Source organism: Neolamprologus brichardi, chromosome 10 (assembly GCF_056152115.1).
Source record: "Neolamprologus brichardi isolate AB-2024 chromosome 10, ASM5615211v1, whole genome shotgun sequence".
NCBI lineage: Eukaryota > Metazoa > Chordata > Actinopteri > Cichliformes > Cichlidae > Neolamprologus > Neolamprologus brichardi.
This window is the reverse complement of record NC_142113.1, coordinates 13,308,537-13,336,215: the sequence shown is the minus strand read 5'-3', so window position 1 is coordinate 13,336,215 and position 27,679 is coordinate 13,308,537. Positions and strand designations below refer to the sequence as shown.

The following is a 27,679-nucleotide window of genomic DNA, read 5'->3' as shown; positions in this document are numbered from 1 at the left end:
CATCTCGACAAAAATAAAAAGTTGTCGTTACTCAATACCAGTTTTAAAAATATGTAGTGAAAGGGTTGGTTAGTCAGCTATCTCTTTCAGTTCGCTTGTCATTCAAACACATTTTGGCGGGACTTGAATGCACCATACAAGCTGAGAGGGCATGTTTTTAGTTTCAAAACGTTTTGAGTGAGGGCTCAGCTGATTCAAAACACTGCCCTAAGCTTAAAAAAATAAATACATTAGGGCCATTTGTACAGTTTTTTGTTTTTTTTACTTCTATACAAATATAGCAAAAAAAATGTTAATGTACTCCTAAACTTTTTTTAGTTGAAGTATCTGGGTGCCATCTTTAAAACTGTGGGGAATCCTAATTTAATGCGCAACCACAATGTTCAGTAGTGCCATCTAGTGGGCAAGCCTTAGCAAGTCTACACGAGTCCCCCCCGCCGCACTGCATTGCCCAGACAAACAGAAACCAGGAAGCGTTGCCAACATCTTATCATGCCAATCACTCTGTTTAAGGAAAAGTGAACAAAATGTGGAAGTGGGGCACTTTGAAACATCAACCTGTCAGTTTCCACTTTCTCAGACAATAGATCGAGCAGGGTGTTTTTAGACCAGAAAGGATCCGTGTGGCACATTGTTAAACAGGTTGTTTAACTTTAAAAGCACTTCCCCTGAGAAGGGGTACAGGGTTCACGGTCTGATTGTGTTTTCTACTGTAAACTTGATCTCAGATCCTCAATACTGCTCACAGGTTATAGTTCTTGCAACCGGTCTGGGAAAACACAATCACTCATGACTGCAAGGTGTTTGTATGACCTGTGACACTTAAAGAATACGAAAATATTTTCATCTGCACATTTTCTTTGTCACACAAAGGTCATTAACAATCCATTCAGCTAAAGTGTTACTTGTTTTTAAAGTCAGTTACTCTAATTAGACACAAAAGGAAACCTTTTATAACAATATTTCAGTGTAACAAGAATAAATCAACACAACCATTTTATTTACATCACTTAATACCACTTGTGAATCACAAAAATATTGCATTGACTGTGTGTGCAGCAACATTTCACTTCCTTTCAGGGCATTTTTCTCAATAGCGTGACATCCAATATCTCCACTAAGTTCTCTCCTGCAAGAGTCGAGAAACCAGGAAGGTTTTGACTGCCGCATAAACTGTAAGAGTAATGATCACGGTGGCAAAGTCTCGCTTTAAAGTGTTGTTTTTATGTGACCACAAAGAGCAAATGCAGACATATTAAACCGTGTTAAGTTTATTCAAGGTAAACATCAGCCTCCTTAAGCACTTCCTCTTTTTGATGGAAGTAGTCTCTAAACCAGGATATATGCTCCTTCTTCTGCTGCACAGTCAGGTAGGGGTTTCTGGACAGGCCGGTCACTACTAGCTCCATGAAGTGACGCACTGGCCCCTCACGAGGGAAGCCCTCCTCCAAGTGCTTCTCTAAGAAGACGTGCTCATGGAATGGGACCTTGGCTTCCTCTTCGAGGCCTAACACAGCAAGAATGAATAGTCAGTTTCTCTCTCAGAAAAATTTATTTTCCCCTCTTTTAAAAATAATGAAGTCAACCTTCGTTACTCACCAGCTTCATTGTTTACTGGGTACTGCCATAGTTTCCCTTCTTTGGTCCACTGGATCATTTCCTCAAACCCATTTCGAGGCATCTGATTGGTCGATAGAGACAACTGATTTGCAAAGTCCATGTCCCACAAAGTTGGCTTAGCTGAAAACATGATACAATGACGTTAAAAGCAAAAGATTTTGCACTGTGACATGAAATATGTTTACAGAGTGACAGGCATTAAAAGCATCACAGTCTTGACAAGCATTATTAAAGCGCCATGCTTAACATGTTTGATACTGTGTCATGTTTAATCAGTTTAAGCTTGAAAAATCAACTGTTACTTGCTTACTAGAAGTCTTCATGAGGAAGACCACTGTTAAGTCAGTGATCTTCTGGTGTGGTGCATACATTTTGAAGACAAACTTTAAAAATGTTTATTTTTAGGCGTTAACAATGAGACAAGTAACACCAAAAAGTGGCCTCTGTAAGCAAACATATGAAATGAACAGTAAGCTTTAAATTGAAAAAAAAAAGAAAGAAAAGAAAATCTAAATCCATCAATACCTGCTGCTGGTTCAATTCCATCTTCATCAGCAGCAGAGGTAAAGATGTTAAGTCTTTTCCCTAGCAACAAGTTCCTCCTTAAAAAAAGAAAGACATTAGACACAAGATCCATTAAAAACAACAACAACAAAAACACAACAAAATCAGTGTGAAGAGCTGATAAAAATGTTACCGTTTCCGAACACCGGACAGCTCGGAAGTGATTCCTCTGTGATGTGTATATCCTCGCCCGTCGTCATCAAACCGGATCTGATCGGCTGGCCAGGCATTCTGCCGGTTAGGATTCTTGCCTACTTTCATTTCAGCGATAATCACTCTGAGAAAATATTGTTTGATTCTTTTTTGTTAAATAAGCTTTTCAGAAAAGAAAAAAAGGGGGGGGGGGGGGGGGGAGAATAACAATCTCATTAACTACAGTTATTGGGGACATACCCGAGGTTGTTAATGTCGCCTTTCTTCTGAGCCTCAGTGATTGCCTCGTGCTGCCTCAGCTGCCTGAGCAGCTCAGATTCAGCCTGGCTGCGGTTAGGCAGAGTGGAGGCAGCAGCAGATGCTGCAGCAACCAGATCAGGATCCAAAGTCTCACTAAAAACACAACCCAGGGGGGCACAAATGAGTGAATGAAATGTGACAAAAGTATAGCTCCTAAGGTTTGGTTTTTAATTGTATGGACATAAGTATTGGGCTACTCTGAATCTCCAATCAATCACTGGGCCATGCAGTATACCTTTACAAACATTTGTGAATGAATGAGTCATTCTAAGGAGTTCACTGAAATCAAGTAGCTGTAATAATATGCAACAAGTCACATTAGTGGAGTTTCTTCCCTTCTCGAGATTCCACACTCAGCTATATGTGGTATTGTTACAAGGGAGAAACATTTTGGAACTACAGCAACTTAGCCATGAGCTGAGTCACCAAGTACTGAGGCGCACAGTGCATAGCACAGACTAAACCTCCTCTGGCATTACAATCAGCACAAAAACTGTGTGCTGGGAGCTGGATGGCATAGGTTTCCATAGTTGAGCAGTTTGTGTAGGTCTAACATCTAGGTAGCCCAGTGCTTTCCATGTGATGTAAGTAACTATAGATGAAATAAACTTGAAAGAGAATCATGTGGAGTGACTGCTGTTGTCATCTTACAACTTTGTGGCCAATGGTGTGAATAACACGAAAAAGTTCATTAAGGCAATACAACCCTTCTCCGACTTCTCTCACCTCTGTGATGAATCATCCTCCGTAGCCTTCTGATACATACTGATGGTGCTCTCCATAGGTGCCGCCTTTGGCTTATATTGTGTAACTGACTCATAACTTTGCTTTGCCTTCAGGTTTTTTAACTTCCTTTTGTTGGTGACTTCTACTTTCATGGCTCCAAGAAGATTCAGGAGATTCTCCTTCCCACTCTTAGCTGCATCATTCTTCGTTTTCGCTGGCTGCTTTGATGCAACCTGTTCAGTTTTAACATCTGTCTGCTGCTCTGTGGCGTCTCCATCATCTGCCTTTAACACCGCTGGCTCCTCCCTCAATTCGACCACCTCTGCTTGGCCACCCTCTTTAACTGCCTGTGTTTTCTGGTCTTGGTTATTCTTCTTTTCACAGAGCAAGCTTGAACTTGTGCTGAAGGTTTTTACCCCACATTTATTTGTAACCCTGTGTTGAGAGATAAACAGATTTGTGCATCAGAAGGAGCCAAATCTGAAAAGGTCACGATTCACACTTTTGATAATTATTACATTAACACAATATCATCAATATCGAATGTAATAAATGCTAAGGAGGGGGCAACAGTGTCTGGAAAAAATAACATTATTATACATTATAGACTTGTATGCAATTCCATGCAGTTTTAATCTACACCATTTACAAGCATACCGCTTAAAGACAACATGACAACTTGTGATGCTTTGCATGCATCTTATATACTTATATTATATACATATTAGTCTGTGCATCTATATGAATCAAACTTTTTTTTTTCAGGTCCGTGCGATTGACTTCACATACACGTTACCATGGAAACAATCGCCTGAAGAGCTGTCAGTCAAGACGTCCATCCCCCTCTTTAGGCTAGAATAAGCTAGTTGCTAGCCACATGCCACTCTTGTTTAACGAAACAAGCAAAACTCAGCATATTTCGTTTGTACTGTGGCAACCTGTTCTTTGACATTAAGAAGCTCGGCAGCTGAGTCTCACGGTCATTAGTTACTCTGTTTCACAGTGTGGCCCGTTCAATCACAGCTAACAGTCACATCGTTACCTCACCTGAAAACCGTCTTGTCACATTTAGCTGCTAAAACACACGAGTCGTAGACATTGGATGAAGAACTTCGAGGCGCCACCAAAGTCCGAAATATAATTCTGTACATTGTGGCTTGTTGTAATGTCCTTCCACGCTCGTCGTTTACCTCCGTTGTTACCACATAAGGTCACCCCTGTAAACTTTAAGAGAATAACAGTTCCGTTCCAGGATGTGCAAAGACTCGATGTTTGTTCTTCAACGTAAGAGTGCCGAGTTTTAATTTAGTCTGGATTTATTTGTAAAATTGGCAATCTCAGTATTAAAGTAAATTTAATTAATTTCTTTAACATTTTAGTTGATTTGATTTTAAATAAACTTTAGGCGGTTACTGTCAGTAGTATAGTCTCGCGAGACCGCAACCGGAACGTGAGTCAAAATGGCGACGAAACACAACCGCTCATTCACGAACTGAGGTCTCAGCTGCAGTCCGCGAATTAGTTTCTTATTTGCATCAAGAGATGGATATTCAGAGAGAAGAAATAGCTTCGCGAAATCAACATTTTTGTAAACATTGATTGTTTTTATTCGCATAAGTTCCTGCTTATATTCAGAGAGGAGAAAGCAACTTCACACAGGTAAAACGTCAACGGAAGCTAAGTTATTAGCATGCAAGCTAACATGCTTAAAAATTAGCTTACCGCAAGTTAGTGTGAAATAAGTATATATTTATTCAGAAGCGTAAAGTTACCATAATTTCTTTATTTTTCGCTGATCTTAGGTTTCAGTGAATATATATAAAGTGTGGCTTGTGTGTTACATGTTGTAGTTCGCTGTTGTTCCGTCAGTGTGAACAAATCCGCTCCTTGGAGCTCAGTGTGTTTGTTTACCTACAAAGTATTTGGAAAAGAGGAACTTGGACAATCTTTAAAATCACTTAACATTATATTAAATGTGTAGTCTTCGCCTCCACATTAAGTTTCAGTCTTTTTTTTTTAAGATTTAAGATTTTATTTGATGGGTGTAATTACAACGCGCTAGCTTTGCAATACCTCCAGTCCTGTGAAATACCGTGGACTTGTTTTCATGATAACGTTGTATATCATCTTAAGAACAAGCTCCAAAGACGTAATCGGTGTAGTTTTAAAACACGACTTCTCTCCCGTTGAGGTTTTGTTCGGTCTGTTATCGTTGCATTTACGTTAACAAATACATGCGAAACTTAGAGAATGTGTCTGACAGCAAATATGCTGTTGCTACCACAGGATCTATTATGAATAAGTTTTGTTGTGCTTTAACATTTGTTGCTGACCAGAAAGTTACTGTTGTCTCAGCAAACCTCCAAACAGAGGTGTTAGATCAGTGTTTGGGTCATTGTTGCACATCTCTACTATATAATAATAATAATAATAATAATAATATTGTATGCAGTGTCTTGAAGGGGTTCCTTTTGTGTGATTATCCACCTTAATGGTTTTGTCTTAGGGATTGCCCATCATTAATGAAAAGGGTTTTGGAGGAGGGTCTTCTTGGAGATGTATAGCTGTGAGGGGTTTTTTTTTAATGGTGAACAGCAATAGGACAATCAGTGTAGTTATTGCATTGAGTCTCGGAAACTAAAAACACAACAAAAATGATCTACAAAAGGAAATATCTATAGTAAGTGAATTTAGCCTAAATGTCCTGGTTTGGTGGGTATGTAAACAAAGAAGAAAGAACATTGTACTTAGATCTGTGCAGGTATTCTGTGGAAAGCACCTCTAACATTCCCAATATACTTCAGGCCCAACAATAACCACAGTAATCACACATAAAACCAATGTAAGGGAGCTGGGTTATCAGAACAAGACTCAGCTGTACACCTGCACTTAAAGGAAAAATTACACTCATTTGAAGATACTAATGTTCACATTTTGGACAGAGAAGTCACAAAGTTTGAAATATGAGTAAAGGATGCTTCCTATGTGCACCTATAGCAACTGAGGTGGTGGACTATATAACCAGTCAGCTATAATGCATTCTTGAGATCAATTCGCACTCACACCTTGACCCATGTCATCTTAATGGCTCACATGATGGGCAGGCTTAGCTGACATTTTACAGAGAATTCACAGCATGGCATGTGATCTCAGTGTGTCACACCCTGAAACTTGTGACCCTGATGACATGAAGACAGAGTGGGTCAGTGACATTCAGGACCACCTTCAAGGTGGCAACACATTAGAAGTTAAATACCTGGGAATCCTCATCATCCTTTAGAACTGAAGAAGCCTTTTCAATGAGAGCTGAAATGTCTCCCAAGACCCTACAAGAACAAGTCCACTTGCCTTCAAAGGAAGCGTTTAAGACTTGATTATAAGCTATTTATAATCAGAACTCTCTTAGATCTGTCAACAACATAGTACCACACTGTGATTGTTACTTTAAGTCCATTTGAGTATCTACAATTGGCTATGAACTATTAGAATTTTGTGTTTTAGTTCTAAGTGTGATCTTGACTTTGTGTGTGTGTCTACGAGAGGTTATATTTATAGACCTGTGTGCTTTCTTATGTCAGCCATGGCGGAAGAACGTCGGCAGAAGCACTGTTCGGTCGTCCTGCCTACAGAGTCAATGAAGGCCATGGCAGAGTCAGTGGGAGTGGGACAGTTACAGGAGGACAGCTGTGTAGCCCTAAGTGAAGAGGTCAGCTACAGAATAAAAGAAATTGCACAGGTAAAGTATGAGTTATCAGAGAAAATATTGCCTTTTATTTATGTGGAAGAAATTTTTTTTAAAAAACAGTTACTGGAAAATCCAGATTTATATTTAAATCCTCTTTGGTGTGTTTTTTTTTCTCCTTTTACATAGGATGCTTTGAAATTTATGCACCATGGGAAGAGACGTAAATTAACCACCAGCGATATAGACAATGCTCTCAAATTAAAAAATGTGGAAGTAAGTGAGAACTTGTGTGTTTTTAAATGAAGTACTTTTTGCTGGCTTATTAAGTGATTTGATGGATGCAGTTTGAAGGCAAGCAAGTCTCAATTAATTCCTTTCGGTACAGCCCCTGTATGGCTTCCAGTCGCAAGAGTTTATCCCTTTTCGTTTTGCGAGTGGCGGTGGAAGAGAGCTTCATTTCTACGAGGAAAAGGAAGTTGACCTCAGTGACATTATAAACACGCCTCTTCCCAGAGTCCCACTAGATGTGTCTCTTAAAGGTATTCAGAGAGTCAATTTTTTTTTTGTATATTTTTGTCCAATAGTATATTTAACTTGTACTCTGTGCTTGTTTGTTCATCACCAGCTCACTGGTTAAGTATTGAGGGGATGCAACCAGCTATTCCAGAAAATCCACCACCAGGTTAGCTCTGACCAGATTTTTTTCTATTAAAGCACAGAGTTAAATATCTGGAGAAGAAACGTAGACACATTAGATATATTTTGTTTCCTTTTTAGCAACAAAAGAGCAACAGAAAGTTGAATCTACAGAACCTCTCAAAGTAGTCAAACCTGGTCAGGAGGAGGAAGGTACAATTCAAGGCAAGGGTCAGGGCACAACAACTCCTGACGGTAAAGGTCAGTGTCTTGTTTTCTATTTAACGTTCTAATTTTTCTCTTACATTTCCCTGCTTTAGTTCATTTCAGTTTTGCCTTCACAATGCTTGTTGATAATGTTTATCTGTATCCGTCTTGTTCAGGAAAGGAAAAGGGTCTAATAAGGTTGAAACCACGCAGCACTCATGAGCTTTCTGTTGAACAGCAGCTCTACTACAAGGAAATCACAGAAGCATGTGTTGGATCCTGTGAAGCTAAGAGAGCTGTAAGTTCTGCCTCTACTTTATATTAGTATTTTGTATTATTGAATATTTTAGTACTGGTTTTGTTTTATTAATGAGCCAAAACTACAAATGTATTATACAATAAATTGTATAATATAACTTAAACTTGGGCATAAAACAAAATGCCCTTTACTGTTTTTTCTTGGAAGGCCAAAAAAAAGAGTTCTGTCTGAGTTTAAGTGTGCTAGTGAATGACTGAGTATGTGTTTACGTAAGCTTTAAAGGAGTATGTGGCAATTGCAAAGAAGAAAAGCGAACATATCTACATTCTCTGCTGTCAGCTTTCAGCAAACTGCCTAATTCTTCATGCCAGACTAAGTTCAATGGTCATCTGCACACATTCGATTTTATTTACAATTCGCTGTCCAAAACTGACAGCGGTGGATGGAGCAGCTACAGAGTTCTCTTTTCTTCATGTTGGAGCTTGTTGATCAGGTGGTTTGATGAAGGACTAAAGCTAACTTTTCCCAGTGAAGCTTTTAATGGTAAACACAGAAACATGTGCTGCTGTTTTGGATGCCTAGAAAATCTAATGGCGCAGCCTCTGTGCATTTTGTGTGTGTGTATGCGTGTGTGTGTACAGACTGGGTCCCCACATTAAACTACTAACATGGTGATAGTTGAGTCCTACAGAGTCATGGATTTCTAAAAGCATTAAAACAAAAAAATTTCATCTGGGATTTTTTTTATTTTTATTTAGTTGTTTGTGTTACTTATTCTAAAACAGGTTGTTGTTATAAAGTAAAATAGTAGTGCAGTCTAATTCTGTCATACTATCAAAAAGTTATTTCAGGCCAGTTTGTCACCTGACTTCTCTTTTTAAAAATGTTTCTATATATTTCGCACAGGAAGCCTTACAGAGTATTGCTACTGATCCTGGACTTTATCAGATGCTTCCAAGATTCAGCACATTTATTTCTGAGGGCGTAAGCACATTTCCAACATCTTCTCTTCTCAAACATTTCTTTACCTCACAAAAAAGCCCTGAGCATATTTGTGTTCATAGTGCTGACCTTAGGCTCTCTTCAAAGGTGCGTGTAAACGTGGTGCAAAACAACTTGGCTCTTCTGATTTATCTGATGCGGATGGTCAAAGCTCTGATGGACAACCCCACCCTGTATCTGGAAAAATACGTAAGTGATGGAAACAAATACAATGTTGTATTATTTTATGAAGCTTGTAACCCAAAACATACTTTCAATGTGATATTCAATTTTTTTTCTCTTTTTCTCTCCATCTACAGCTCCATGAGCTCATCCCGGCTGTGGTCACCTGTATTGTGAGTAAGCAGCTGTGTTTGCGACCAGATGTTGACAACCACTGGGCTTTACGGGACTTTGCTGCTCGTCTTATGGCCCAAAGTTGTAAAACCTTCAGTACAACAACCAACAACATTCAGTCTCGTATTACCAAGACTTTTACCAAGGTGAAGTTTTTTTTGGTAATAAATATGTTGTTCCCATATTGAAGATATTTTGATATTTTATACATACAGGAAAACCTGCATCTTGCATGTATCATGGTGGTGTGGTAGTTAGTGAAATGCACAGAGCAGTTAGGGTGATTGGCAGTAATAAATTGGCTATAGGTGTGAATGGGTGTCTGTTGCTCTGTTATCCTTACGATAGATTTGCGTCCTGTCCAGAATGAACACCAACTTTCATCTTATGATGGCTGGAATAGACTTGAGTCTCCTTGGCGACCCTAAATTGGATATGTGGAAAAGGGGGGATGGAGGGAATCATGCAGAGTATAAATGTGTTTAACTCTCTATCACCCAAGTATTAAACAGGCTCTCTGGATGTATTTCGTAATTATGGCTGTAATACTTTTAAAATGACAAAATAATTCTCTTCTTTCAGCAACCATTCCATTTATCTCTGTTCTTTTTCTCTTTCATTTTCCCAAATAGTACTGTGAAGTGCACATGGTGTAGTGTAGGCGGTGTTAATTTGTCTGTCAGAGTTAAACTAAATAGCTTCACATTTTCTCAAAATCTAATTGATGACAGTGTAAAAATGCAGGTATGCATCAAGCTGTGTTGTGCAAGTATGTCTTAAAATTATTAATAATAATCAATACCTAAATATGTCATTGCCAATTTGTAAGAAAACAAACAAACTCATCTCTAGTTGTATTTTAACGTTGTTTAAGGGTGTATCTACCCTTTTGCTCTTTAGTCTGATGGAATCTTACTGGCCCTGTTTTGTGAGCGTTGTTTAAGCAGGTGTGAACTTGGTAATCTCCTGTTGCGACTGAAGCGCTCTGAAGCTTTTCTTTGTGCTTTGCATTCTTACGTAGTAACAGTTCGATAATAAACCTTTACCTCACAAATGTATCCTCTAGTCCAGGACACAACAGTTGAAAATTCTCATGTGATTCACAGGGAGGCTTTGTAGCTTTTTTGGACTGATTCAGAACAGGCAATCAAACACAAAGTAGGAAAACACAGCAAAACACATGAATCCACTTTTTTTTTCTTCTTCCAGAGTTGGCTGGATGATAAAACGCAGTGGACGACACGGTACGGCTGCATCGCTGGACTTGCAGAACTGGGAGCAGATGTGAGTGGGGTTTTGTTTCCTCTTCTTCTTGTTCTGTCTGTTGCAGTGAAACCAACCTGCTGTTTTTATCTTTTATCCTCTGTAGGTGATAAAGACATTGATAATTCCTCGGCTTGCTGTAGAAGGTGCTCGGATCAAAGCAGTGATGGAAGGACCTGTGGTCTCTAATATCGATAAGATAGGAGCTGAACATGTTCAAAGCCTCCTACTGGTAATATATGCACTTTTCTGAGTCTCATACATTAGTTTGTAAACTAGAGCAGTCCAAACAGATTATATAAACCCTGAGATTGTTATTAAAGTGTTTTGTTTTCCCTTCTCCTTTTACAAAGAAACATTGTGCCAGTGTTATTGCCAAATTGCGATCTCAGCCTGACAACGTGGAGCAGTATCGCACAGACTATGGTTATCTCGGACCCATGCTTTGCTCCCATGTAATGAAGGCCAGGACTCAAGCAGCACTGCAAGCTCAGCAAGTCAACAGAACTACATTAACAATCACTCAGGTATAACTTACACCCAGTTATCACCAAAGTATCCTATACCATACCATCATTTATTTATATAGCAATTTAAAAACAACACACGGCCGACCAAAGTGCTATACAGCAGAAATACTAAAAGTATACTATATGAATAATTATTATTATTTTTAATTTACAATTAACAACAAAATAACAGTGTCAGTTACCCGCTAATTCAAAAGTGAGGGAATGAAAATAAGTTTTGATTCTGGATTTAAAGACCACCACTGAAGAAGATTGCCTGATGTGAAGAGGGAGATAATTCCAAAGCTTCGGGGCAACAATAGAGAATGCTCAGTCTCCTCTAAGTTTCAGCCGTGATTTATTTTCAGCCGAGACTGACTGAATAAATGAATGTATATTTAAAAATACTTATCTATAATAAGAGAATTCAAAATTAAAATGGCATATTAAGATTATTACAAGTGCTATTGGTAAATATTAGCAACTAGTATGTTTGCCTTCATTTAATAATGAACAATGACACTTTCTTTCAGCCGCGTCCCACCCTTTCAGTCTCACAAAGCGGGCTAAGTGGGTCATCAGGTCCTCGCACTCCCAGCATCATTAAGGTCCCAAGCTCCCTCACACTGATGTCGCCACGACCTGGTACCCCATCACAGCCATCTCCTCCAGCTACTAAGTACATTGTTATGGCAACCAGTGCAGGAGCTGCCTCAACTCAGCAGGTGATTTTAGTTTTTTACCACCACTACAGGAAATCTTTATAAACTGTTTTTCCATAAAGGCACAAAGCCTTTCTCATATACTTGACCTTCATATTGGCATGATAATGTGCCAGATTTGACATTTTATAAATGCTTAGTGTTACAAAATGGAAACACGGTGACAAAACTTACTGAATAAAGATTGCTGTTGATGATTGTGCCTTCTAATAAAATCTACAACTGCTTGCATGTTTTTTGTCTATCGTCAGGTCATAACTCTCAGCTCTTCACAGTCAGCTTCACCAGTAACTAGTACTGTTCCCAGTGCTACATCTACCTTGCAGCCTTTGGTAAAACTGGAGCCTGGCAGTGGCCCTGGACTGACAGCTTCACGACCTCTGCAGAAGTACATAGTCGTGTCTCTTCCCTCGTCTGCCTCTTCGTCTTTGGAGACTAAGAGCTCTGTGCTACCCACCTCAATCTCCTCAAGTTCACTAGATGGAGGGATGAAGCTGGAACGGTCCGAGTCTCCTGGAGCAAGCACACAGTCGCCACACTGAGACTTGTATGAGTAGTGGAGATTCCTATCAAGTTGGAGCACCTGAGCACACAAGGAGATTTGTTTGGGCTGAACTTAATGGGGCAACCTCTGAGGTGGTATGAAGGGGCAATATCTGAACTCTTGACTGATTGAGAGCAAATGTGACCAGAGGTAAATATGTTGATGCCCGATGAAAACCGACCAATCTGTGACATCTTCACTGTTTCAGCTTATATTCAAATTGATTTCATGTTTCTTTTTTACCCTAAAATAAATGATTTTTTATGAAATCTTTCAACTGTATGTGATTTTTACATTTGTGTTGTCATTTTAAGTGATTCTTTGGTATTGTCATTTTTGGTATGGGTGGCTCTCAGAGTTTGTAAATTGCTGCCAACATCCAATATCTGAGCTTGCAAAACAATCCACATGGGCATCAAGTCAGTGCAATAAATGAAAAAGGTGCAGTACAGTGAGGACAAACAACAGAAATGCTGCAATAGAGGGATTCTGCTCTAGTCACATAAAAACTTAGCTGGCTATTTTAATTACAGCTTGCCAATTTTTTTTTGTACTCTTTATATTTTCACATGAAATTTAAATATATAACTCCAAACTTGCATTAAATTTGAGGAAAATATGTATGAATTTGTATAAATCAAGTTTGCTGCTACATTGTTGTGTGTAAATGGGTCTAATGTGTAATGAAAGGCAGCTTTAAGCCCAAAGGTTATAAAATAACCTGCAAAAAAAGACTCAGCCTCAACAAAACTTAGTTTGAATTCAAAGTACCCATAAAAAAGTTTTTAAAAGATACAATCCTGCATTTGAAATGTTGAGCGAAAGGTCACTGAATGCAGAATGATTTCTGTCAGCAAGTGAAAACTGCAGAATAATGCCTTTTGTTTTATATACTGCAATATTTATAGAGATGACATATAGTGTTACTTTGTGGTAAATATGAATTTTAAAGGCTTTTCCTTGCTTAAGTCAATAAAGAAAAATAGAGGCCACAACTGCGTTGTTTTACTTTTGTTAGACCTTTGAAAGTAAAAACGGTGAAAGCAATTCTTTTGCAGCTGTTAAAGTTTTCAAATACAGTGAAAATGAAACGTTGAGGCAGTTCACCTCCAAAGTAAAAGCTGCACCTATTGGAATTCTTTCAGCAAATTTAAGAGCTGAACCACATACACAAGCAAATACAGTAGTTTAAATACTGGACACTTTTCATATCTTTCTATTACTTTCACACAGCTAGTCTCCTGTGTTGTGTGATGAGGGTTGTGATTCACGTGTACATATACATAATCTTTTTTTGTTTGTTTTTGCGGTTTTTTAAAAATGTTTTTGACTAAGCTCACTTGTCACTTCGGGTGACTATTATCACAATAGAAAAATTTCAATATTTAAATTTCTTGAAGCTTTTGACTATACCATAAATAAAATAAGAACGTTAACATTTGTTTTCATCTTGAGTTTAGTTGGAAAGCCATGTATGGCTGAATGGTTGTAATTGTCCATGGGTTATCCATAACCTTTTTGTTGAGCCTTTAAAGCGAGCTCAGTGTATATAGAAAAAATAGTGGGAGCTCACTCCTGTTAGCTGTTTTCACAAACTTTTAATTTCAGGGTTTTTTTTTTGTTTGTTTGTTTTTATAGGGCCCCATAAAGCCTGTTGTGTTCTGACTTGTCATATAAGTTGACAGGTTAAAAATCCAATATCTGTCAACTAAAGAACAAGAAAAACCAGTAGTTTAACTTTTTGAAAATGATATTCAAGCAAAATGACTAAGCACCCTAAAAACAAACAAACAAAAATATAAGTACGAACTTATGAAATTTGTTCATATTTAAGCAATTTGCTCATTTATGTGGTTCAACACTTACTGCAACTTTTACTTTGGAGGTTTACTTTTTACTGTCTTTGTGTGCGGTTTGTTTGAAAAGGAGCAGGCGGATATTTTTGTACTTTGTACTTGTACTATTTTAAATGCACGTAAGTACTCCTAATTGTGCGAAATTTTGTTGTTGGTTGTTGTAAAATGGGGCTCATATAAAGATTTATTGCCTTATCCAAATCGAAAGGCATACAAAACGGTAATAATTAAATAAATAAATCCAAAATTATTTTGACCTTTATTTTGAAGGCGGAAGTATCAATGCACTTCCTGTACAGACTTCTTCTTCTTTGTTTTTTTAGCGCGTAGCTTTTTTTTTAGAGCTGGAAACTGGCAAAAAAAAAACCCTGAAACTCTGCAATTACTGTAGACATGAATTTCAAAATACGGCGTGCTGCGAAGGAAGACTGCAAAGACATATCGAGGATGATAATGGTGAATTATAGTTAACTTATCTCTGTTTTTCCCACTTCACAGTACTTTTATAGGGCTCTGTTAAACGTTAGCTCAATATCTGAAAAATTAGATTTTGTTTCCTAATGATTCTCCAGAGTGTGTTTCTCAGTTGACATAACGGTAAAACGGCGTTTTTCAGGATTTGGCGATTTATGAAAAGATGCCTGACCAAGTGAAGATTTCGCATGAAGGTAATTCTCCCATTAGTTAAATGTTACGGAAAGTAAAGATTTATTTGTCTAAAAGCATACCGTTTTTTTCTGTATAACTTTTAATGATGACTTTTTAAACCGACTGCAAAAGCATATGTATAATATGATGAACCATTGTTATATAATTTTGTTATATAATGACTGGCAGTCAGACCACAGTCCTTAAATCGAGTGCAGCCATATTTACAGTTAATAAGTAACTGGCAAGGGTTAAGCTCCCAACAATCAGATTATCATAATCAATCATCATTATAAACCTCACTATTAAAAAGTAAACACTTCAAAATCATTAAACATAAATATCAAAGTTGTGTATTTATTCTTTTTAGAATTATATAGTCAGTGGTAACTTCATTGCCCCCAATGGGAAATTGATTTGCAGTCCACACATCAAACAACACAAATAACAAAAAGAGAGAGAACAGTTAAATTGTTTATGGCAGAATATGAAAGAAGGTTTTCTGAGATTGTTGTAGAGAAAACTTTTATTTTCATTTGTTGCCTCAACAGTTTAGGGCCACACAACAATAATGCAAATGACAGTAACTGCCACGTGTCATGTTTATGTTATATGAAAGAAATGAAATAAGGTGTAAACATTCCCAGCTCCAAACAGACCTTTCCAGCAAAAATAACTTGGGTGAATTTAATTATTTTCACAGTGTCTGTGTCCCATTTTACTTTTCTCATGAAGCCATACCAGAGAGATTAATGACATAGAACCTGGCAGAATTTAACGTTTTAAAGGTACAGCTCACCACTAGATGTCAAAAGATAGCAGACTTCATCAGTTGAGTTGTTTTCATATGCTGCCCAGTTCAAGTGAAAAATCCTAGCTATGGTGGTCGCTGTAGGACAAACAACTCTTGCTGTAGTTTTGTAGTTCATCTCTGTTGTTACCTCAACTGTCAATATGTTTCCACATTTATTTATGCTGGAGAAGGTTGTAGAACTTGGTGAAAGGAGTTTAAGATGAGTCAATGAGTGAGTGAAACATTTGTCCGATGACAGTGAGAGTTGAGTTGTAGAGCAGTTGATGCTGCTGTTAGCCTCTGAAATGCCTCTGAGATAGAATAGAATAGAATAGAATAGAATAATCCTTTAATTGTCCCACAAGGGGAAATTTGGTTGTAACAGCAGCCAAAAAGACAAATATACAAACAAACAGTACACAGGACACGGAACAGAAACATACACAATTTTTCTTACATATTTACATTAAGGACAATGGTTACTATAAACAGAGAGTACTGTACAGTTATTAAATTAAATAAAAATAATTACAGGTAAGAGGCAAACCAGGTTGTAGTGCGAATTGGTTAATTAACTTATTGCAGTTACAGCATTGATGTAAACATCTATGTTTGTTGGGAGCAGTTCTGATTGTACAGTCTGACAGCTGCAGGGAGGAAGGACCTGCGGAAACGCTCTTTCATGCATCTAGGATGCAGCAGTCTGTCACTGAAGGAGCTCTGCAGTTCAGCAACATCTACATGCATGGGGTGGGAGACTCTGTCCATCAGAGATGTTATTTTGGCCAGAGTCCTTCTGTCTCCCACCACCTGCACTGGGTCCAGGGTGCATCCCAGAACAGAGCTGGCCTTCCTGATGAGTTTATCCAACCTCTTCCTCTCAGCTGCCGATAAACTGCTGCTCCAACATACAACACTGTAAAAAATGACAGATGCCACCACAGAGTCATAGAAGGTCTTTAAAATGCTGGTATTGGTGTCTCTTTTCTTTCTCTGATGAAAAAACTATAGGTATGATCCATCATATCTTGATCTTGAAACTTGCCTCCACAGCAGGTGAACATCTAAAAACAAACAAACAAAAAAACCCTAACATTATACCAGCTAACGTTATGTTACAGTGTCCTAAAAATAACACTTTCCCTCTGATAAACAGGGGCTGGTCTCAAAGAATTTCCTTGCCAGTCACTGTATTCAAGATGGCTGGGCAGCATGGTGGCTTCACCAAACCTGTTCTGATGTATTTTTAGCTGATGAATTCCAGGTTTAGAATTGAACTTGGAATTAATCTTCCAGCAAACATTAGTTTGTTAGAAGATGTAATAACACACTAAACAGTATTTATTCATGGGTACAACATTCTTTTTTTCTTCTTTTTTTTGCTGTTAAATAGCGTAAAAAAATGAAATGAGCTTCTTTACCTTTAGTTAAGTTAGTATTTAAAATGTGTTTTAGCTGCCTTGAAGGATGAATTTATATATAACTATAAAATTCATACATTAGATGCAGTTATTAGCTGAAACAATAACTGCAGCTCAGTGAGAAGGAGTGGTAATTAGTCCAACAATGATTAACTGAATAAGATTAGGATTAGGTCCCTTAGATATAGGTGTATACAGTCAACTGCAATTCTTTGTGTACTTTTCCCTATCAACTGTCATGCAGCTTCTTTTGAAATACATCCAGTCTCTTTTATTATAAGATAAAGATAGCTGGATTACTAAGTGTCTTTAAAAAACAAATACAACCAGATTGTTTTGATATCTTGTGTTTTTCTATTGTGCTCATAAGTTGACGACACACTGTGACCCCAAGCTTGACACAAAAGCATCCATTTAAGTAAAAGCCTGTTAATACCTTTGGAAAAATTTACAGTAGAGGACTGTCATTCACAACTGGCTTAATAGAGACCCTGATGCTTCTCCTACTCAGAATAATTGATGTCAGTGTCACTACTTAACAAAGAGACAATTTTAAAGAGAATTCAGTTTCTCAAATGTATGTTTTTGATGTTTCTTCTTGTTTGAGAGCTTTTTATTGCTGTTAAAATAGAGATTAAACATGTCTATATGAATAACTTTTTCTTGTGCAATTTAGAGTTAGAGCGTGATGGTTTCTGCCAGAACCCCTTCTTTGAATGCCTCGTTGCAGAAGTACCAGAAGAGCATAAGTCTAATGAGGGTAAATGTTCAATCATGGCCTTTTGTTTTTATTGTAGTCTTCGTTGTCTGCCACACTTGATCTAATCAGTATAATAAAAGGCTTCTGGCCTTGCTGTTTAGATATACATGTCTGACAAATTATAACTGAACAAGTGTTGCCTCATAAATCAACAGTGGCAGATGAGGCTATTCTTTCTAAAATTAAGATAAGCATTGTTCTTTCACGTGTTAGAAACAAACATAAACCTTGCTCAGACAAAGCAATGCTGCTATGTAATTAGGAACTTCCCAGCTCACGTCACCACAGCTGCACAGTCAGCATTAGATTATTTTAGTTTAAATTTTATATCTTTAGTCCTTATTAGCAGTAGCGGTCTTTTACATTAGCAGTCCACATAAAAGTGTAGTTTAGTATAAGGAAGAGAGAGTTTTTTCCATGATATTTGTCGTTATGTTTACTTCCCTTTGAAATATTTACCTCTTTTTGTTCATACAGGATTCACAGTCATCGGGTACGCCCTTTACTTTTACACTTACAGTACATGGAAGGGACGGGCAGTATATTTGGAGGACCTGTATGTGATGTCAGAATTCAGAGGTACAATATTTCTTGTGGTATATATATATATAAAACAATCTAGATGTATTTGTTACTTTATCATGTTTATAATGATTTCCTCTGTAGGAAATGGCATTGGTACAGCTTTATTGAGCAAAGTTGCAGAGGTAAGACTGTTTTTGTTGTTGTATGGAAAACATATTTTTTTAATTTGATTTGTTGCATTTGGATGCTTTTGATTTTTTTCTTCTGTTTTGGTTAATATCAGCTGTTTTGTGTTATAGCGAGGTAATAGTGCATGATTAAGAGCAGGACAATTTTTTTATTTGCTCAGATTGGGAAAAAGAAGCAGTGTGCGCGGCTGCAGTTGTCTGCGTTAGAGTGGAACACTCCCTCTCGAGACTTTTATGCTGCTAAAGGAGCTCAGGACCTCACTGTCACTGAAGGCTGGCACGCTATCCGCTTTGATGGACAGAGCCTGGACAATTTAGCAAATGAAGCACCTAAAGATTGACAAGAAAACTATGCTCTTTACCCTTCTGTGCAAAATGGTGCTTGTTTTAAAACGTTTTTGGTGTTTTTCTCCATAAAACAGCCTTAAATATATCTTGTGTGTGTCCTTGATTTAACAAATGAATTTACAGGGGGCGAAGGATGTGAAATACATATGAATTTAGTATTTTTGATGTGATACGGCTATCCCTTCTGATTTCTTCTTCTTTAGACTTGAAATAGTATCGCTCAAAGTCCCATAAACACAGACCCCTGCTGAATAAAACACTGAGTAGCATAAATCAATGGTTCGGTACATTTTTATGTTTTCATGTACGTTTCTCAGGAACTGAAAACCCAGTGTATTACTTTCACTCTTACAGTGATGCAGCTACTTTGTAACCAATTAAGTAATGAAAAGGAAGAGATATTGAAACAACCTGTTAAGAATGAGAATTTTTAAAGTGCTCTACATGACTTTATGCTATAAATGTTATATTTTAAACTCTTCCTTACATTTAAATTATTTATCACTAATCAGCAAAATGTTACTTGACTCTCATTGGGTAAACCAAATGCCAGATGTGACATCACAGCTTTCCAGCAGGTTGCAACTGTGAGATACTCCAAAGGTGACTTTTTGTTCCTGGAAGATGGCATTTTTAAAGTGTTGAATCTATATTATGTGAGAATGTAAAACACAATGTGTCGCCAAACTAAAATGGGCATTAAAGAATAAAGTGGGCCCTGAGAAAGTACTGTTATTAAGTGGGTTATATGACAAGATTTGAGCTCTGAGCTTTTTTTTGTTGTTGATGTAAACATTCAAATGAAAAGCTGCTGTGCAAGCAAGTTCTGTAAATGTCCTTTTATTTGACTGTGCAAAGTAGTTAATAATGACAACAACAATGTCACCTGTGCTAAACACCACTGAGCATCACTAGCAGAAATCATAAATGTGTTAACATTCTCATAATTTAGGGCATTAGATTACTGTGAAATGGTAAGTAACTGGTAAATATATAGTAAAAAACCATGCAAAGTGACATGAAAATATAGACTCTGTGCTTATGATTGTTTCATTCCTTTTATTCAAGTGGCTCCTGCAAACAAACACACCCAAAACAAACAAAAACCCCACTGGCTGAAACCACACGTGTCCTGTTATTGTGATAAATTATGCATGGGACCATTAGAAAACAAAATATACCAACTGTGTGCTTAGTTGGAAGTGTGACTTTTGCATCAAAATTTACTTACTGTAACAGATTTTGTCCTGGAACCTGTGACCGTAATTGATATTATACAGTTTTTATTATGTAAGTCATGACTGAAATGTAACTAAGTAGTTATGTTTAGAATAATAAGGGGATTTTTACAATATAAATACAAAATAATTACAAGTTCATGTACAGTAGACATTGTAGTTAAAGGATTAAAAACACGTAATTTAAAGACTGATATCATAAAGCCAATAATCAACAAAATTCCATTCAGAATTAGTGTTTTCCAGTATAAATGATACCAGATTTATTTTTTTTACTCATTATTGTCTCTTCCAGAAAGATTCTGAAAAGATTCTTACTTTTCCGTCTACACATTAACTTCTTAGACATAGGCGTTTCTGTCATAGTTGCTTGTTCGCACGTGTCCTCTGGAGGAGGGTTGGAGTGGATACGGTCTAAAATACAAAAGGCACGTTTAATTTTATTATATTAATTATACACCTGTTATATGTATAATATCTGGCGAATTAAACTTTTCAGCAACAGTTACTCACATTTTTTCACTGTCAGTCATAATTCCGCAGGAACACAGCAGGCACGAGCCTCCACAAATGGCAAGCGTGGCTGAAGCCCAGCCAATATAAAGCGCCTCTCCAAGCTCATACCTGCAAGACAATAAGATTTATTTATATGACATTTTGATTGTAATATTTATTTAATAATAACAATTTTTAATCTATGTTATGTGCTTTCAGCTGATGCAGATTATATTGACTTACTTTGTCCCTTGGTAGAGAATGTCAAAGAACTGCTGAGTGATGTTTGCTGCGTACCAAGACACGGCAATCATGGTGCAAAGCCCTACAAAATGGAAAAACAAGTCAAGTTTAAAAACATTAGGCCAGTTGTGCAACAAAGATGCCATCTAAATATTGCATACAACTTTTTAAAGGACTATTCCTTTTTAAAAACTTTACAAGTTGTAGTTCAGTAAATTACATTAATTATGTAAATTAAAAATATGTTGTTAAATGAAAAAGGTATATATGAAATATAGCTTTTTCAAATACAGGGGAAAATACTTTTTGGTCAATGAGATGATCTATAACTGGGTTCATACACTGTTTTTTAAATAGGGTAACCAATAGTGCTGTTGAAATGCATAAGCTCTTATTAATGACAGTCCTATATCAGCAGGTTTGTTAGCGTAAGGATAACCTTTTGAACTAGTAAACCATTATATAATGGTGATATGATAGCTTGTCTTTTGAAAAGTAGAAATCAAAGAACCAGGCATGCTTATATTTAACCAGGTGTTCTGTGCAAAGATTCAGTTGGGAGTGTGAACTGTCTAGGTTGCATTTCTCAAGTTGTAAGTCCGGTTCAAAAAATCAGGCAAAATTTCACATGCAAACCCTAAAATGCTTGTTTTAAATGAAAGTTTTTTTTTTCATTCCTTTTTTTCATAGATCTTGCATCCACCCCCAAGTCTTTACCTTGCAGTAAAAAAAACACTCCTCCAACTGCAGCAATCTTCCCCTTTAGAACATAGTTTTCTCCACCTATTTTCGAGCACTTCATTCCTACAAGCGTAGCCACCAGGCCAAACGACCCAAACACAATTGAAGCAATCATCAGTGCTCGGGAGGCCTGAATGTAGCCTGTGTGCAAATAAAAGACAGAATAACATATTGATTTATAAGTTTGTGTACCGTATGGTTATATATAAATAAGTAACAAAGATTTAAGCAGTAAGTTGGTAAGAACTTTAGAAAAAGCTTTTTTTGTTTGTTTCTATTAAGCTTCATATAAAAAATTCTTGCCCTCAGATTTTCATTTGTTTCACATTTCAGTGAGAGGCTCCACCTTGAATCTCGCAGGACAGACACAATGATATGAGTTGATTAAGTTCAGGCAGACCACAAATATTTTCAAATTATTCCACATTTCACAACTGATAAAACAGTCAGCAAATTGTAAAAGTATCTGTTGTTTCAGAGAACAGGAAATGTTTATCCTTTCAGGTCTAGGCAGATCTTGTGACCGGGCTGTACAGCCCATCTTGGTTCTTTTTTTAGTACCAGTCAACCAGAATACAGTATAGAAATGTGTGCCTCAGGATTGTAGGCAAGACTGATAACTGTTTGAGTACTACAAAACTCTTTTTCTTTGGATCACTTTGATATGGTGAATATTTATACAGTGGGGCAAAAAAGTATTTAGTCAGCCACCGATTGTGCAAGTTCCCCCACTTAAAATGATGACAGAGGTCAGTAATTTGCACCAGAGGTACACTTCAACTGTGAGAGACAGAATGTGAAAAAAAAATCCATGAATTCACATGGTAGGATTTGTAAAGAATTTATTCGTAAATCAGGGTGGAAAATAAGTATTTGGTCAATAACAAAAATACAACTCAATACTTTGTAACATAACCTTTGTTGGCAATAACAGAGGTCAAACGTTTACTATAGGTCTTTACCAGGTTTGCACACACAGTAGCTGGTATTTTGGCCCATTCCTCCATGCAGATCTTCTCAAGAGCAGTGATGTTTTGGGGCTGTCGCCGAGCAACACGGACTTTTAACTCCCGCCACAGATTTTCTATGGGGTTGAGGTCTGGAGACTGGCTAGGCCACTCCAGGACTTTCAAATGCTTCTTACGGAGCCACTCCTTTGTTGCCCGGGCGGTGTGTTTTGGATCATTGTCATGTTGGAAGACCCAGCCTCGTTTCATCTTCAAAGTTCTCACTGATGGAAGGAGGTTTTGGCTCAAAATCTCACGATACTTGGCCCCATTCATTCTGTCCTTAACACGGATCAGTCGTCCTGTCCCCTTGGCAGAAAAACAGCCCCATAGCATGATGTTTCCACCCCCATGCTTCACAGTAGGTATGGTGTTCTTGGGATGCAACTCAGTATTCTTCTTCCTCCAAACACGACGAGTTGAGTTTATACCAAAAAGTTCTACTTTGGTTTCATCTGACCACATGACATTCTCCCAATCCTCTGCTGTATCATCCATGTGCTCTCTGGCAAACTTCAGACGGGCCTGGACATGCACTGGCTTCAGCAGCGGAACACGTCTGGCACTGCGGGATTTGATTCCCTGCCGTTGTAGTGTGTTACTGATGGTGACCTTTGTTACTTTGGTCCCAGCTCTCTGCAGGTCATTCACCAGGTCCCCCCGTGTGGTTCTGGGATCTTTGCTCACCGTTCTCATGATCATTTTGACCCCACGGGATGAGATCTTGCGTGGAGCCCCAGATCGAGGGAGATTATCAGTGGTCTTGTATGTCTTCCATTTTCTGATGATTGCTCCCACAGTTGATTTTTTCACACCAAGCTGCTTGCCTATTGTAGATTCACTCTTCCCAGTCTGGTGCAGGTCTACAATTCTTTTCCTGGTGTCCTTCGAAAGCTCTTTGGTCTTGGCCATGGCGGAGTTTGGAGTCTGACTGGTTGAGGCTGTGGACAGGTGTCTTTTATACAGATGATGAGGTCAAACAGGTGCCATTCATACAGGTAACGAGTGGGGGACAGAAAAGCTTCTTACAGAAGACGTTACAGGTCTGTGAGAGCCAGGGATTTTCCTTGTTTGAGGTGACCAAATACTTATTTTCCACCCTGATTTACGAATAAATTCTTTACAAATCCTACCATGTGAATTCGTGGATTTTTTTTCCACATTCTGTCTCTCACAGTTGAAGTGTACCTCTGGTGCAAATTACTGACCTCTGTCATCATTTTAAGTGGGGGAACTTGCACAATCGGTGGCTGACTAAATACTTTTTTGCCCCACTGTATGTCACTTTGTATAACTTGATTCTTAAACAGTGACTTAAGAAATAAAAACCAAAGTAGATGCTAATTGCTAAATGGGCATTGATTAATTATAATTCAGTCAAAGTTTTTATTGCATTTTTTTTTCTGGATTTTCTATTGCAGTTACTCTGTTCACCAGTACTTAGTACAGTAGAAAATCCAGACAAGTAAACGACAGACACACCCTGAACAAGTAAAATGTTGATGAAAACATTCATAAAAAGGATCAACCTTTTTTACCGTTGTGTATCATTTAATGTCAGACTGTTTAATTATTTGTTATTAATGATTTTTTTTAAAGTCCTCTGTTACAAGAGCTGATTTTTACAACATAGTTTAAGATGATTTCAGATAAAATCTTACTTGGAAAGTCTTGGGCTTGAGTAGCTAAGCCAGATGAATTCTTAATTGATTAATTAATAAGTACTTAACTTAATAAAACTAAAAAACAAAACAAGAACATTTATGTGTTGACCACATACCACTAAGCGCAAGCAAAGATGGGAAATCACGGCAATAATTAACTCCTGTAGAGTCAGTTGCGCAGGACATCCATAGATTTTCCTTGTTGATGGGGTGAGATAACATTACCATCCACTGTAAATTCCTTCCAGTATCGATTTGGAAGGGCGACCCTGATCATTATCCAACTGTGAAAGCCCAGAAATAAAGCAAAAGCTTCCACTATTGGGTTTATAACGAAAAATAGACGTAAACGTTCATCTCCAAACTATGTTCCCACACAATCTTGAAGTTGTTAGCCACCGAGCCTCAATGTGTCAGAAAATTTTCCTGCTAAGCTACTACAAAAAGTACAAATGAATGATTAATTCCAGCTCACCCACTCAACATTCCCTTTATTCTGAGTTCTATTCAAACTTTTCAAAGACTCAAAATGTTACCCAACTTACGGGGCCACAGAGAGGTGCTTACCAATGTCTATATTTAAAGCTACGTCACCTTTTGCCATTTGGTTTAAGTCCTGTGCCAATGTTATTAACTATTTATTGATGGGATTCAAGCCATGCTTTGGCTCCTCATTTCACTCTCTCTACAAGGGATGATGGTAACAGCTGTGGTAATAGGTGATGAGGATGCATAGTTGCATTATGACCCTAAGTCAAGTCTGCTTGCCTGTCTGCAAATCAGACAGATTCATTATTAGTCTTTTAGGATCCCAGCGTTTGGTAATGAATAAAAGAAGCATTTAACTTCAAAATGTTCTCTCTTCCAAACAGTTTTAAACTAAATTGGCTAAAATGACCATGTTATCTCTGAGCATTGCTAAAAACAAGTTTTACTCGTTCTGTAATGGAGTGAAGTACCACCAACCCTAAAATGGTTTTGAACATTGCGTTTACACACATGGCAAAAATAAACTTACATGAGAAATTTGGCAAAAGGTTTGTTTAGACTGGACAGATGCTGTTTATTTTTTCTGTCACCCCTTCAGATTACAGCCTGTGGCAGATATTGTATTTATTTATTTTTTTGGCTTTTATGAAGATTATTTGATTATTATTTCATATTAAGCATTTCTTTCAGTATCATTGTAAAATTTGCTAAATCATCAAGAGAATAAAAATACATATATGAGAATATGCAAGCTATGCATATAATCCCAAGTAATTTTATATTAGTTACCTAATTAAATTATTGTAAATGGTGTATTTTGGAAGATGAAAAAAATATTATGCAAAAAATTAAAACTTTACTTACCTGGAAGAGCAAAAAGGGATGGAAAGTCACGACAGTTATAGTTCCCCGTTGAGTCACTTGCACAAGACATCCATAGGTTCTCATAGAGATTAGAAGTTAATATAACACTCCCGTCTTGACTGGATTCCCTCCAGTGCTGATCTTCTAGTGTTATAAGAGTCAATATCCAACTAACAAAACCTAGAAAAAGTGCTACGACTTCAATGAGCGTGTTCATCTTGGCAGGAATTTTTATTAATAATTAGTAGAAGTAATAATAATTGGAGCAGCTCTAGTTGCGACGTCAGTATCTGATACACATTTTGGGAATGTGAGAACTGACTCAGGATTTTTTTTTCTCATGCACTGGTACCTGGACTAATATCCGCATTGCTTTATAGCCTGTAGCTACAATATAAGTGTGCTAATCCCGCCCAAAATACATGACATTACACATGGTAGGCAAGTTGCCATAGAAATGTAAGTAAACATGGAGCATGTTCATAAAACATTAACTGTTTGTATTATTAAGAATGTTTTGCAGCAGTTCCAGTTCCAGTTTTTTTTCCAGTCACTTGTCCTTCTGTCTGTGTCCTGTTTCTGAGGAGTTGGTAACTTTTAATTTTAATGAGGCTATTTCAAGTTCCATGGGCAAATACTTAGGGGGGAAATGCTGAATTAACAGTAAAGCAAACACTTGAAGTTGCTTAGGTGATTTATAAAGGACAGAAAAGTATATTTTTGCTAGTTAAACATTAACAATTTTGCAGCAGGAAAAAAGACCCGTTCAAATTCCTAACATTTGTAAATACTTTTTTAAAGTGATACAGCATATCGATCCAAAAATGTCTGTTCTGTTGAAACATTAGCGTGAAAAAGTGCAGAGCTGTCACCTAAAAGAATCTGCACAAAGGCCTGGCTGCTACAACTCAACCTTGTAATTCATTAGTGTCTACACATGAGGAAAAATGTATGGAAATGTAAAAAAGTCCAGAATTTATCTATACTGTACAATATATATGAAATGTATGTTTGTTTTAAATTAATTTTTTGCACATGCAAATCTCCCCGACTGTCCGTGAATGTGGCTTCTCATAATGAATGGTGATGTGTTTACCATCTTTGACTCAAGCAATTCTTAGTTTCTAAGAAACTTCAAATCACCCCTTTAAGTCTGTATCTTATCAAATGGGAATTCTCTTTTGCTGCCAGCAATCAAAAGCATAGTTCAAAGTACTGTCATATACTTACAGTACTGAAGAGGAATTATCTCCCTGCCCTCCTCTCTATAAATTTAAATACTGATTTACTTGTGTCCGCACTGACCTCTTTGCTTAAAGGGAAAATTGAACTGAATTAGACAAGTAGCCGGACTTGATGTTTAAAATCAACCCTAACTCTAATCCCTTCATTTTCTTATTCAAGACAAAATAATTTAAGATACAATTTTATTTTTATTATTTCAAAGATTTTAAGTGAAGGTGTTAAATTTCACCTAGTTATAGCAAGTTAATTTACTGCAAGCGTTGCATATCCCTTTCACGTTTCAGCTGTAATTACTGGATATGTGCCATGCTTTTGTACCCCCGGCTTTCAACTCTGCTCCAAATGTTGTTTCACTGTCAATGTATTTAAATCCAAGTTAGCTTCTAGGCAGGGTTTCCTATTCCACACCGTTCCTAGAAGAGATCTGTAAATATCATAAAGAAGCAGTCAATGAGGAGCAGCACAACCATTCAGTTAACGACAAATCTGCTGATAAGGTGTAAATGAGACATTGCTTAACTTTATTTCTGGATGATTATTTTACATCTAAATATAGCCAAAATCAAAGCATAGTCATTGTTTCTGACTTGTGTATGGGTGTGTGGTGATTTCTATCAGGTACATTGTG

At 37.4% G+C, this 27,679-nt stretch overlaps 4 protein-coding genes across 4 annotated transcripts; 2 read left to right on the top strand and 2 right to left on the bottom strand.

Moving 5' to 3' along the window:
- Positions 1 to 979: 979 nt before the first annotated feature.
- On the bottom strand, positions 980 to 4,645 carry mrps31 (mitochondrial ribosomal protein S31). The gene is made up of 7 exons (XM_006802202.3): positions 4,411 to 4,645; positions 3,364 to 3,798; positions 2,578 to 2,730; positions 2,318 to 2,461; positions 2,146 to 2,222; positions 1,600 to 1,740; positions 980 to 1,507 (listed from the first exon to the last, which is right to left on the bottom strand). Exons 1-7 carry the CDS (start codon positions 4,512 to 4,514, stop codon positions 1,272 to 1,274), a joined length of 1,290 nt encoding a protein of 429 aa, XP_006802265.2. The 5' UTR covers positions 4,515 to 4,645; the 3' UTR covers positions 980 to 1,271.
- A 173-nt stretch (positions 4,646 to 4,818) lies between these two features.
- On the top strand, positions 4,819 to 13,512 carry taf6 (TAF6 RNA polymerase II, TATA box binding protein (TBP)-associated factor). The gene is made up of 15 exons (XM_006802201.3): positions 4,819 to 5,022; positions 6,942 to 7,099; positions 7,235 to 7,321; positions 7,434 to 7,587; positions 7,674 to 7,730; positions 7,826 to 7,945; positions 8,068 to 8,189; positions 9,057 to 9,134; positions 9,240 to 9,341; positions 9,452 to 9,634; positions 10,698 to 10,772; positions 10,858 to 10,983; positions 11,105 to 11,278; positions 11,794 to 11,985; positions 12,234 to 13,512. Exons 2-15 carry the CDS (start codon positions 6,944 to 6,946, stop codon positions 12,522 to 12,524), a joined length of 1,917 nt encoding a protein of 638 aa, XP_006802264.1. The 5' UTR covers positions 4,819 to 5,022; positions 6,942 to 6,943; the 3' UTR covers positions 12,525 to 13,512.
- A 1,166-nt stretch (positions 13,513 to 14,678) lies between these two features.
- On the top strand, positions 14,679 to 19,150 carry sat2b (spermidine/spermine N1-acetyltransferase family member 2b). Its single transcript, XM_087847217.1, has 6 exons — positions 14,679 to 14,838; positions 14,999 to 15,050; positions 17,921 to 18,004; positions 18,482 to 18,583; positions 18,671 to 18,711; positions 18,879 to 19,150. The coding sequence occupies exons 1-6, from the start codon at positions 14,776 to 14,778 to the stop codon at positions 19,056 to 19,058; spliced, it is 522 nt and encodes a 173-aa protein (XP_087703343.1). The 5' UTR covers positions 14,679 to 14,775; the 3' UTR covers positions 19,059 to 19,150.
- Positions 19,151 to 20,812: 1,662 nt separating this feature from the next.
- LOC102786094 (claudin-15-like) lies at positions 20,813 to 26,023 on the bottom strand. The gene is made up of 4 exons (XM_006802294.2): positions 25,807 to 26,023; positions 21,759 to 21,923; positions 21,042 to 21,123; positions 20,813 to 20,927 (listed from the first exon to the last, which is right to left on the bottom strand). Exons 1-4 carry the CDS (start codon positions 26,021 to 26,023, stop codon positions 20,813 to 20,815), a joined length of 579 nt encoding a protein of 192 aa, XP_006802357.2.
- Positions 26,024 to 27,679: the final 1,656 nt, after the last annotated feature.